This window comes from Acipenser ruthenus, chromosome 45 (assembly GCF_902713425.1).
Source record: "Acipenser ruthenus chromosome 45, fAciRut3.2 maternal haplotype, whole genome shotgun sequence".
Taxonomy (NCBI): Eukaryota; Metazoa; Chordata; class Actinopteri; order Acipenseriformes; family Acipenseridae; genus Acipenser; species Acipenser ruthenus.
The window spans coordinates 7,954,536-7,967,163 of NC_081233.1; the positions used below are offsets into that span (position 1 = coordinate 7,954,536).

Genomic DNA, 12,628 nt, shown 5'->3' on the forward strand with positions numbered 1-12,628 from the left:
TTTAGTTTTTTTTTGTTTGTTTTTCTTGAGGGCGATTCTCTTTTGAATTGTACCAATATATTTATTCAGCGAGATGTCCAAGTGAATTAAAAGACACAGAAAAATAACCTGCTGATTTGTCAGCCATACCGCGAATAAAAGGAACTGGGAAATAAATAATGAACTCCAGCTGAACACAGTTGTAAAGATAATTTAGCAGCGGTCTCCGGAGCACATGAAAAATCAACACATTCAATAATTAAACATGCATACCTACGTTAGTTGAAAGAACAATCTGTTATCGTGTTTTGCGATCTGCAAACCGCCAGGTTACCTCACCTCCCGCAGGACTGTCTGCCAGGTGGTTTTTAAAACTCAACCGACGACTCTGTGTATTACAGTAAAACGACTTTAGTCATTTTAAATGTTTACTTCCTTTTAAAAAAAATTGCGCAATAAGTCATTTCTTGTCTTTAAGCTTCACCCGGCGATCGCTTGTGCTCGTCGTTATAATGAACGCCGCTCCACTGTAAGCCTTCATTCAAACACACGTACTACAGCTGGGCTGGATAATTCACACGCTGTGTGCGACTCGGGTGAGCACGCTTTCCTGTAACTTGTATCAATTATATTACCACTAATACTAATAAGTCTAATACCAATTGTAATACTACGACGATTAATAAGTATTATTATTATTATTATTATTAGAATTAGACCTAGTATCAGACCTCGTAGTAATACAGTTAGTAAGTTTAACCCTAATTTTTCGACTAAGTATTATTTATTTCTTAGTAGACTTACAATTGTTGTAAAATATCACAGTACAAAGTAAAATAATGATGTCTAATACTAATAATACTACCACGACTAATAATACACAGATATAGCTGTAAATCCGTACAAACAAGCATAGACGTTCTAGTCATTAATCTATTAACTATAACTACTGACGAGTCATGCTTGTAGTTTGATTTATTATGTTAAGAAGCAGGGGTGTAGTGTTGGTGTATATACTTGTGGTATATCACGCTGCGCATGCATGTTTGTACACGCTTCAGTCTGGCGCTCCATTCTCAGTTCTGTATACCTGTAGGGTGTGGAGGTGACGCTGTGGTTTTGCCGGATCCTGTGAGTAATGCAGCACACTAGTTAATGATTGCGTAGTTAAGAAAAGCGATATTTGATGAGTGAGTCTTTATTTTAAGGGAGTAAATACAAATGCCGCGATATTATCAGGCTGCGCTGGCTCATTGCCAGATTGCATGTTCCTTTTTCTATTTGGAGTGGCAGAGATTGTCTCAGTGCGTTTGTAGCTGTTTGTAATTAATGAATCATGCCCGTGAAAGCGTGAGGCCACGCTGAGCGCCGTGCTAGTTTCTGAAGCGCTCTCTGGGGTCTATTTTCTACACCTCTGCCTGCAGACAGTAACACTGGGAACATGGTTGGGGGGTCAATTCCTGTTTTTCAGTTCCAATTCCCGTTTTTAGATCAAGTTTCCTTCAACGGCATTGGAATTGATATTTCAGAGACATAACTGTTGAGTGACTTTTCAATTGCTTTAATTTGAACTCAATTTAATGGACAGACAGTGACTTCAATTAATCTGTTGCCACTGTGGGAAGCTCATTTTAACAGGGAGTGTTGCAAGTTTGACCAGCGTTGTGATTAAATGTGGAATTGGACTTGGACTCAAACAGTTTGACCCCAAGCCTGGTTGGGTCATTAAAAACAGTGTCTGCCCTGGTGTGCTTTTTCAACCGATCTGATTTCAACCAGTCGATTCAATGGGACGTTATCAAGCAAAAATCAACCCATAGGAATGGGCCAGTAGGTACCTACTAACCCTTAAATCTACCCGCTACCCCTAAACCTAATATCTACCCCTAATCCGAATTTTTACTATTATTTCAACTCTGCTTTTTAGCGCCCTCTAGCGGCTGCTACATCCGACGTCCATTAAGCGCTTTATCCCGACCTACCCTGTCTGTTGGGAGGCTAGTAGATACCTACTGACCCATTCCAATGGGATGATTCTCCTTGATAATCCATTTCATCGACTGTTCTCAATCAGATCGGGTGACTTATTAGAGGTTTTTGATCAGTCTTGTATAGAGCCATTTACAGCACTGGGGGATCACCCTGGACCATTAACCGCTTAGAGGTAATCCCTGAATAACCACAGAGAGGTGACTGATCAACCCCACCTCTAAGGGCCTATCTCTCAAATTAGCTGTCTTGCCTATTCTGACTGAAACCGTCTTTAAAGAGGCAGCTTTGGCCAGGGATTCAGTTTCCAATACGCAAAACAAGTGCATGCTAGCTTAGTGGAGTCTTTCCAATTTAGCTATTTGTGTATCTGTAGTCTTTAAATATATTTATATATAGATTTGCTAAGCAAATGACGAGGCAATCTTCGGACAGCTTGCTGAGCTGCTATCTGGTGGGGTAGCGGATGCGAACTGTAACGTTGCGCTGACAGATCTCACTTCCCCTGCTTTCTGTATAAAACCACAGAGTCGAGAGAAAAGGGTAAGAGAGAGAGAAAAAGCGAGGGAGGGAGGCAGAGGAAGACGAGCAGACTGGAAACATGGCCGAGAATAAGACGGGCGCGGGAGCGGGGCTCTTTGCCAAACGAGTCCAGAAACAACTGAGCCGAGGCCGGGAGAAGGTAAGAGGGGGGCGAGGGGGAGCAATGAGGAGAGGGGCTGCTCCTGCCTGTCCAGGAATGAATACACTCAGGTGACGGGTGGGTCTCTGTTCCACGTCTTAGCCAAGAAACCCAGGGGGAGGATTCTCGTTTTGATTATTCGCTTCCCTGTTCGGAGATCTTGAGTTAGTTCTGTTGTGTTCCGATTTTTCTTCTAGTTTTAAGACAGGAGTCGGTTACAGACGAGCATTTAGAGGTTCGAGCAGACAGACGTTTCGGATTGTGGCTTCAGCAGTGTGATTCACAAGGGCACTGGGAGACGGTACATCATGCAAAGCGCTGTGAAGTGCAGTAAAAGCATGCTGAAGGCTGCTTTTTGTTTTGTTGCATTTTGACCGATATTTCAACTGAAAATCAAGAACACCTTAGTGTGGTACTCGATGAGCAGTAAAGGGCTCAAGTGCCCTGCGTTAGGGGCTGAATGAGACGGGTTGCATAGTTGTTTTTTTTTCCCTTTTCCCTAAACCCCGTTGCCCCTGCAGTGTCAACATCCTGCCCTCTCTGCTGTGTTTAGAGAGAGCGGTTTCAGGAAGTGCTGCCGTTTCACTTTGTGTTTTTAAACGCAGCAAGCAGCTGTGTGCCGTTTCACAGAACCCCGGTACGGTTCACAAGCAGCAGCTCGTACAGTCAGGGTTCTTTGGAAAAACGGGCGACTCAGAAAATTGTATACTCCCTCGAATCGAGCTCCGTCGCAGATCGACGCTTCCTCCTTGAGCTTTCTTGCTCACTCTGTGAATAAAAACGGCACGCCCCTCCTCTCTCCGCTTGCAGCAGCAGGAGGTACTTTAAGAGAACACGGAGAGAATTCTGGGAATATTTTGAAAAGGACAGCTGCTTGATCTCAGTGTTAGGGATGTTGTTCTGAAGCTCTGCTGTAGATGCATTTTACAAAAAGCCCCGACTGAACAGATGTAATGAGTGTGAGATTACGAGGCAATAAACTTCTCAATAATAATAAAAATAATAAAGTGTGTATTTCTCAGTCTTGTGAAGTGTTGCTGCTGCAGGAGAGAAAACGATTCACACTTTGCGTGTGTGCCGGCTGAGAGTGCTGCTACTGCTGCAACAGAAACAGCCTCAAGGATGAAAATCCGACTCCCGTTGCAGAGCAGTTTCACCCATTCCAGGTTTTATTACGAGCTTGATCAGTGTAGAGGTAACAATCTCAGGTGTGTCTTCTTGAACTGGCAGTGAAACCTGGAATGGCTGAAACTGCTATGCAACTGGAGTCTTATTTGCATCTCTTTGAGGCTGTTTCTGTAGCTGCAGCCTGTCAGCCAGCACACACGCCAAGTGTGAATCGCTTTCTCACCCACAGCTGTCGTTTACTAGCTATGCTGCTCTGGGCTAGGATCTAACACACTATACATTTGCTATTGCATTATTGCTGCTAGTTATTTTAAGACACTTGCATTATCAAAACAGAACCCTTATAAAAGTCCCACCATAGTAAAAGCATAGCAAAGTGTAAGAAAGCATGGTAAAGCACAGGGAGTTGTGTAGTAAAGCATGTGAAGACCGGACAGACCATGATAAACTAGTGTAGGAAAACTGCTGTGCAAATTTACCAGGGGAAACTTTTTATAAGGGCTCATGCATCAATGATGATAAAAACGAGGACCCCCTGCCTCCTATCCTTTTTACACAAGGTGACCCCCCATTTGCTAAGTGAACGACAGTCGGCCAGCGACCTGCACAGCTGCTGCTGCAGATTAAATCGGAGAGCTCAGTCTCTAACCCCAGAAAGTTAGTGTTCTGCAGCTGGCTGGTCGCTGCTAACTAGATTTGAAAGAACTGCAGCTTGTCTTGATTCAGCAGAGCTGCTTTAGGAACCTCTGGGTATATGCACTAGACCAGAACGGTGGTGAGTCTAAACACAGCTGCTGCTCCAGTCATTAATACAGGGTGCAGAGTTACACAAATCAAACAGCTCGCAGTTCACAGACGTTTTTGTTTCAGTTTATTTCTGTCTGCAATATGAGGGAAAAACAGTGGAATGATAAATTGCTTTTTTTTTTTTTCAATTCCTTTTTAAAATCCGTTTCCAGACACGAATAACCGTTGCTTTCATTTGAAGCCGGTTTTAATTGACTGACAGCGACTTCAATTGAAGTCATTTCTTACCACTCCTGTGAGAAGCTCATTTAAACAGAATGCTGCTAATTGCAATATTGATCAGTGATGTGTTGGAATTGATTAAAAGAGAACGGGAATTGGAACTGATCCCAACCCTGATTGAGATCAATGGAATAGAGTCCCCTTCAAGGGCAGTCAGACCGGCTGTCTTGCCCATTGTGACTGAAACTGAAATGCAACAGGGAGATGCAGCTTTTTTATATTTTGGAATCCATTGTCGGTTAATCGCAAGTGTCAGTTTGCACAGCAGCCTCATTTCATGATGAATTTCTTGATTCGAGGAAGTAGGGTTTGATGGTCGGCAGGACTGCAGCTGCCAGCTTCGTCGGGGAGCGTTTTGCAAAATCGGCTCTTTTATTCTGATCGTCCAGATTCTTGTTTTGCAATCCCCCGGGGGCAGGGTGGTGATGGGTAAGCATGTCTGTCCGTCTAAAAAGAACGCTGTAGTAATTGTGTAGTATTCTTTAAAGTATGCTATAGTATAGTTTAACACACTGTAGTAATTGTGTAGTATTCTTTAAAACTCTGATCCGGTAATTTCTTGTTTGACGGGCAAGAATTATACAATTTTCAAATGATCAACCGTATGAAAATAAAATAAATAAATGAATAATAATACAAATTATTGTTGCAAAAAAATAACATGTGCAATAGCGAAAACCACGTTCCTGTTTCATGAATTGATATAGATAGATAGATAGAGAGATATACAGCATATAAAATAAGAATAGTGTTCGTTTTTGTTACACCTTACGAGTTAAACCCTGACTCTGGTACATCATTAGTATTGTACAGATTATTTTCATGTGGGAGGCTGGGTTTAGAAATTATTGATGCACTAACAGGAAAAGCCCTATATTTAACTCGCAGTATAAACAGCACTTTCGTGTGTTTATTTTGGAGTTTCCATGCTGCGCCAGCACCTTCAGGATTATGAGTTTGTTCAAAACCGCTCTGAGCGACAGTGCTGTCGTCCGCACACTTCCTGTTTGGTTAGACTTCCTCTTTCTGCAGCGTGTTTTTTTTTTTTTCATGTACAAACACACCAAAATACACAGAAACTTCACAAGTAGAGTCTACTGCATGCTGGACCAGATGTCGTGTTTTTAATCAGTTTGGTGGGAAGTCTGGGATGGAAATAAGACTCCTATTTCATAGCGCTTTCCCCCTTCCGTTCTAAGTTTTATGGTGAGCTTGGTTAGCCCTAGTGTATAGGAAACAGGTTCAGATGTCTGTCTTGTTGAACTTGTAGTAAAACCAGGAGTGGATCAAACCGCTCTGCAATGGGCGTCTTATTCCCATCTCCACCTTGTGTTTGTGTTGCAGGTCCTGCAGAAGCTGGGGAAGACCGTCGAGACAAAGGACGAGCAGTTTGAGCAGTGCTCCCAGAGCTTCATCAAACAGCAGGTAACTCCTTCAAGCCACAGCCTCCCATCACCCTCCGAATCTCAGCCAACACTCGCACCCCAAAGTCGAATAGACTCTAGTCCACTTGACTTTGCTGTACCTTAGAATTCTGAAGAGTTCACCTCTCGCTCTCTCTGTCCAGCTGAGCCTGACTGTGCCAGGGATGAGAGGGCTTGCTAGCTGTCATTTATTAAAATGTTTTTTCATGCCCAGTGGACTCCTGGTTGGAAGCTCGGAGCTCTGCTGGTTTCCTGTCTGTGGCTGGCTTTCTGGTTTCCGTATGATTAAGCTACAGTACCATGTTGCTGAAACTTCCAACTTATCATTGGAAACAGCCCTGGTGCTCCGCAGCCACAGAGGAAACCTAAACCGAGCCAGCTGAACCCCTGTCCACTGCCGAGCACCAGAGATATGCACTCCCCTAAACTTTTACTTTGTCATCTCTATCATCTGGCTCGCGTGCAGCTCCACGCTGCTGGAGGCACGATCCCCCAGGGCGTGGTTTTGACACCCGCATTGAAGTGACGTTCGTAAACCTTCCTGTGAAGCAACACTTTTCTACAGCGCTGCTGCAGACAGAACTGTTGCTTCTTGATATACCCTCGTGGGCGTCATTTCCATCGCATTTCCATCGCATTGCAGCAGCACTAGAACCTACAATCACTAGTCGGTATTACAGTCTCCACTGGGACCCAGTGGAAATGGCAGTCAACTGAGGCAGCGTTGGAATGCAATGCATTGTGGGCGATCGAAAGCAGAGCCTGGTAGTAAAGAACTATTTTTTACGAGATTTCGTTTTTCATTGCGAAATTTCTCAATGGTGATCCCATTTCCCGATACCTATGATCTCGGCACTATAAAAGATTTTCTATTTGAACGATGAGATTGTCGAAGAGGGGCTGTTCGATACCCCCTCCTGTCCGCCGAGGAGGGAGTTCACGACATTTATTTTTAATTGTACTGCTATATACTCCAGCTACAGTCTCCACTTTTGAAACCAAAGTTACGCCACTGCTATACCTAAATAAATTCATTTCTACCACCTGCTTCCTACCAGCATGGTCTGTCCTGATGAATTCGAGTACTGCAGCTCCACAGTATTTCTCTGCTCCCTTACCTTTGTCGCTGTTTGCAATCAAGCCAAGTAGTTAATCCAGCTCTTGTGTCTGAAGTTCTGTTGGCTGTGATATTCTCTCAGCCAGTGAAAAGCTATGGAGGATCTATAACCTCTCCTTGTATGTTTCCTTTCAGAATGAAGGCAGCAGGCTGCTCAAGGATTTAAAGTCTTACTACAGCGCTGTGAAAGGTAACTATACATTGTGTATACTGTAGTCTCGACCTTTCAGTAGAGCAAAACGGAAACAAAACGCACACAGTGCCAGCACAAATTTTGGCGACAGCAAATGATTTACAGGAAGACTAGGTCTGGGGATTGTATTGACCACAGAACCCTTACTTACAAAATATCTTCAGCCTTGGTAGTAAGTGGAGAACTGACAAATTGCAAAAAAAAAAAAAATCGAAATCTAACATGAAATACTGCGTGACTATTATGGTTTCCTGTAGACGATGTTAAAGAATAGATCTAAATGATGTTCATATAGGGTTATTTTTTTTAATCCTAAACTTCTCGGTAATGCAGAACTTTTGACCATAGCTGTATACGCTGTTGCTCATCAAGCTGCTAGTAAAACCTGGAACGGGTGAAGCTGCTGTGCAACAGGAGTCTTATTCCCATCCCTGGCGCTGTATTTAAGGCTCTCTGTTTGGTTGCAGGGATGCACGATGCCTCCAAGAGGCTGTCCGAGTCCCTGCAGGAGGTGTACGAGACGGACTGGGAGGGCAAACCCGAGCACAAGACCATCATGGAGGTCAGAGCTTCGACCGGGCTGAGATCTGCCGTGCCCAGCAGTGCTGAGATGCCGTTGTGTGTTCTCGTGTGTGTGTGTAGCGTGTTCTCCTTGCATGTTCTCACGGCTTGCCCGCCTCTCGTTGCTTAGAGCGATGACCTCCTGTGGAATGACTTTGAGGAGAAGCTGGCTGACCAGGCAGTGCGCACCATGGAGACCTACGTGAGCCAGTTCCCCGAGGTCAAGGTGAGTCTGTCCGAGCCAGGCGGGTCCAGTAGAACCAACCATGGTCCAGTAGAACCAACAGGACCATGGCTAGGGTGACCGTGTGGCTCTGTGTACATTGGGACGGTTCACACTCCCTGAAAACTGGGTTCAACCAGGGATGGGGTCAAGACCTGTTTTTGATCCCAAACCGTGAGTTCAACTGGACCAGTTTAGAGCTTCGATCTTGAACCAGGAGCTTTTGCATACAGATCCAGATCCATTTGAATGTCTCCTTCTCTTCCCCCTCGCAGGAGCGTGTCGCGAAGCGCGGCAGGAAGCTGGTGGACTACGACAGCGCCCGGCACCACCTGGAGGCGCTCCAGAACAGCAAGAAGAAAGACGAGGCCAAACTCAGCAAGGTAGCGACACGGCAGCACAGCGGGGGGCTGCAGCGTGTCCCCTGATGAGGGCTTGCGCTGGTTCTCGGGAGCTCTGTGTGTGTGTGCGTCGAGGGTAACGGGGGGGGAGGGGGGTTGCATGGTTCTGACGCTCTCCTGTTTCTCTCTCTTTGTGCCCCCCCCAGGCAGAGGAGGAGTTCAATAAGGCGCAGAGCGTGTTTGAGGAGATCAATACTGAGCTGAGGGAGGAGCTGCCAGCACTCTATCACAGGTCAGAGGAACAGCCTGTGTACATGATGCAATGCAATGCAATAAAATTGTTTTTTATGCAATGTCTTTCGTAAGAGTTATCACAATGCGTTGAACTATTAAAAGTAAACCAAATCAGAAAGGTACTTTTTTTGTTTTGTTTTGTTTTAAACCTACTTTTAAAAATCGAATCAGCCAAGCGAATGCTCTCAGGGGGTGAGGGTGTCTCTGTTTGTTTTATCATCTGTGAAATGTACCCATGGCAGTGTAATATGTAGTTCCCTGTGACACTGCTGTGCAATAGGAGTCTTATTTGGGGTTTAGCTTGTGATTTTACTGAACCATAAATATTAAAGTCCTGTTAAGTAGATTTTTTTTTTTTTTTGGCAGTCGGATTGGATGCTACGTGACGGTTTTTCAGAACATTTCGAACCTGAGGGATATTTTCTACAAAGAGATGAGTAAGGTGAGACGCTGCTGGTGGGAGACGGTTCAGTGGTTTTCTTTTTGTTTTCTCTTCGTTTTTAAACTTTGATTTCGTTGTTTCCTGTCCAGCTGAACCATGACCTGTACGATGTGATGACCAAGCTTGAGATGCAGCATTCTGACAAGGTCTTCATCATCAAGGGAGTATCCAGGTGAGAGGAGCATAGGGACAGCATGGGGAAGCACAGGGGGGTATGGCAAAGCATAGGGACAGCATGGGGAAGCACAGGGGGGTATGGCAAAGCATAGGGACAGCATGGGGAAGCACAGGGGGGTATGGCAAAGCATAGGGACAGCATGGGGAAGCACAGGGGGGTATGGCAAAGCATAGGGACAGCATGGGGAAGCACAGGGGGGTATGGCAAAGCATAGGGACAGCATGGGGAAGCACAGGCAAGCATTGGGAAGCAGAGAGGTGTGATAAAGCACAGGGAAGCATTGTAAAGCACAGAAGTTTGGTAAAGCATAGGGAAGCATTGTAAAGCACAAAGAGGTGTGATGAAACCTATTTAAAAACATGGTAAACCATGGTAAATGTAACCCTAATGATAGTGTATGGTAGAGGTATCTATTCAATATGAATAGTGATACATTTAGACATATTAAAAGCAACTTGAATTCACTTGAAGTTTCTTGTAGTATTTCTAATGTGAACGAAGGCTCTGTGCCGCTGTGTTAAACAGTGCTCTGACCCTGCTGTGACCCCTTGTTTCTTCCAACAGTAACAGAGGTTCTGTGATGATCTCGTCTCCGATCCGTCCCGCAAACCCGTCCACCTCCTCTGAGGTCAGTCCGGACCAGAGCCAGAACCAGAACGGGCAGGACTCTGTCTCCTCCAGCACAGAGGAGCAGAACCAAGGCAATGAAACCACCGAGCCCACGGAGACAAGAGAGCCCGGCGCTGATCAACCCAGTGAAGCCACAGCTCCCAGCGAGACTGGAACCAGTGAAGCCACAGCTCCCAGCGAGACTGGAACCAGTGAAGCCACAGCTCCCAGCGAGACTGGAACCAGTGAAGCCACAGCTCCCAGCGAGACTGGAACCAGTGAAGCCACAGCTCCCAGTGAGACTGGAACCAGCGAAACCACAGCTTCCAGTGAGACTGGAACCAGCGAAGCCACAGCTCCCAGTGAGACTGGAACCAACGAAACCACAGCTCCCAGTGAGAATGGAACCAGCGAAACCACCGTATCCACTGAGCCTGGATCTAGCGAAACCACAGCTTCCCTAGAGACTGAACCCATTGAGGTCACAGCCTCCAGCTCAGCCGACCCCCTGAATGAGAACGCAGCCCCCCCTGATGAGTCTCGACTCAGCGAGGCCACCCCCACGCACCCAGGGGATGGTGCAGACACCCCACCCAGTGAGGAGCCGCCTGCCTCCGTGCCTCCGGTCTCCAACCCTGCCTCGGAGAGCCTTGATACCCAGGAACAGCCTCCAGAGGCTGGGCAGAGTCCCCCAGTCTCCCCTGAGGAGAGTGAGGAAGGAGGGGAGGACGAGGCTCAGTCTGGCTCTGAACCACGGCAGAGTTCAGGGGCTGTGGAGGGAGACGGGGCCAAAGAGGAGAGGGAGGAGGAGGAGGAGACCGAGGGAGGCGGGGGGGCTGTCTCCGGAGAGCAAGAGAGTTGAGGTAGAAAGAAAACAACGGCTTCCTCCTCCTCCTCCTCGCTCACATCATGAACTAACTAACAGTGCGCTCTCCAGACCGCACTGCTCACACATGCACGCATGCAGACACACACGCACACCTCTGCTCAGGCCCTGAGCTAACCCCCCGGCTTCTCAAAGCTCCCCCTTTCCCCTGTGCGTTCAGCCAGACTCCACGCAGCTTGGTTTCAGCTTGCTTGACGCCTAAACTCACCCGAGCGTGGCAGCATCAAACTGCGTGGAGAAAGAGCACTCCACACAGTGCAGTGTAGTGTAGGTAAGAGGTAACTCAGGATCTGAGAGCCAGCCAATTCAATACAGTCTAGTATAGAGAACTCAGTGCTGTACTGGGGATCCGAGAGCCAGCCAATTCAATACAGTCTAGTATAGAGAACTCAGTGCTGTACTGGGGATCTGAGAGTCAGCCAATTCAATACAGTCTAGTATAGAGAACTCAGTGCTGTACTGGGGATCTGACAGCCAGCTAATTCAATACAGTCTAGTATAGAGAACTCATTGCTGGAGATCTGAGAGCCAGCTAATTCAATAGTCTAGTATAGAGAACTCAGTGCTGTCCTGGGGATCTGAGAGCCAGCTAATTCAATACAGTCTAGTGTAGAGAACTCAGTGCTGTACTGGGGATCTGAGAGCAGCTAATTCAATACAGTCTAGTGTAGAGAACGCAGTGCTGTACTGGGGATCTGAGAGCCAGCATGTTGATGCAATTTAGTGTATAAAATGTGGTACTATTATCAAACTGTGATTTTTATGTTTAAAGTTCAGCTTTTGTAACACAAATTTTTAAACATACTTTTTTTATATACAGTATAAATGTATGAAAAAATAAAATACAACTGTAATACCTGGTATTCCATTTTTTGGTCCATTTTTAAAGAAAACAATATCTGTCTGTACATAAGAAAGTTTACAAACGAGAGGAGGCCCCATTCAGCCCATCTTGCTCGTTTGGTTGTTAGTATATTATTGATCCCAGAATCTCATCAAGCAGCTTCTTGAAGGATCCCAGGGTGTCAGCTTCAACAACATTACTGGAGAGTTTGGTTCCAGACCCTCACGATTCTCTGTGTAAAAAAAAAAAAAAAAAAAAAGTGCCTCCTATTTTCTGTTCTGAATGCCCCTTTATCTAATCTCCATTTGTGACCCCTGGTCCTTGTTTCTTTTTTCAGGTCAAAAAAGTCTCCTGGGTCGACACTGTCTACCTTTTACAATTCTGAAAGCTTGAATCAGATCGCCGCGTAGTCTTCTTTGTTCAAGACTGAATAGATTCAGTTCTTTTAGCCTGTCTGCATACGACATGCCTTTTAAACCCGGGATAATTCTGGTCGCTCTTTGCACTTTTTATGCATCCAGCCTGGGGATAGATTATAGATCTAGTGCACAGAACTCAGTGCTGTACTGGGGATCTGAGAGCCAGCTAACTCAATACAGTCTAGTATAGAGAACTCAGTGCTGTACTGGGGATCTGAGAGCCAGCTAATTCAATACAGTCTAGTATAGAGAACTCAGTACTGTACTGGAGATCTGAGAGCCAGCTAATT

At 45.7% G+C, this 12,628-nt stretch overlaps 1 protein-coding gene across 4 annotated transcripts; it reads left to right on the forward strand.

Annotated features, from left to right (window-relative positions):
* The first annotated feature begins 25 nt into the window (after nucleotides 1-25).
* LOC117401135 (bridging integrator 2) lies at nucleotides 26-11,936 on the forward strand. Of its 4 annotated transcripts, XM_059013503.1 has the most exons (12): nucleotides 43-340; nucleotides 458-575; nucleotides 2,497-2,650; nucleotides 6,152-6,232; nucleotides 7,484-7,538; nucleotides 8,009-8,103; nucleotides 8,233-8,328; nucleotides 8,601-8,708; nucleotides 8,873-8,958; nucleotides 9,327-9,402; nucleotides 9,492-9,574; nucleotides 10,145-11,936. In XM_059013503.1, the coding sequence occupies exons 3-12, from the start codon at nucleotides 2,570-2,572 to the stop codon at nucleotides 11,049-11,051; spliced, it is 1,668 nt and encodes a 555-aa protein (XP_058869486.1). In that variant the 5' UTR covers nucleotides 43-340; nucleotides 458-575; nucleotides 2,497-2,569; the 3' UTR covers nucleotides 11,052-11,936. The 4 variants fall into 4 exon arrangements, with proteins under 4 accessions (XP_058869488.1, XP_034769949.2, XP_058869486.1 ...); XM_034914058.2 differs by having other exon boundaries at nucleotides 42-575; XM_059013504.1 differs by lacking the exons at nucleotides 43-340; nucleotides 458-575 and adding an exon at nucleotides 966-1,110.
* Nucleotides 11,937-12,628: the final 692 nt, after the last annotated feature.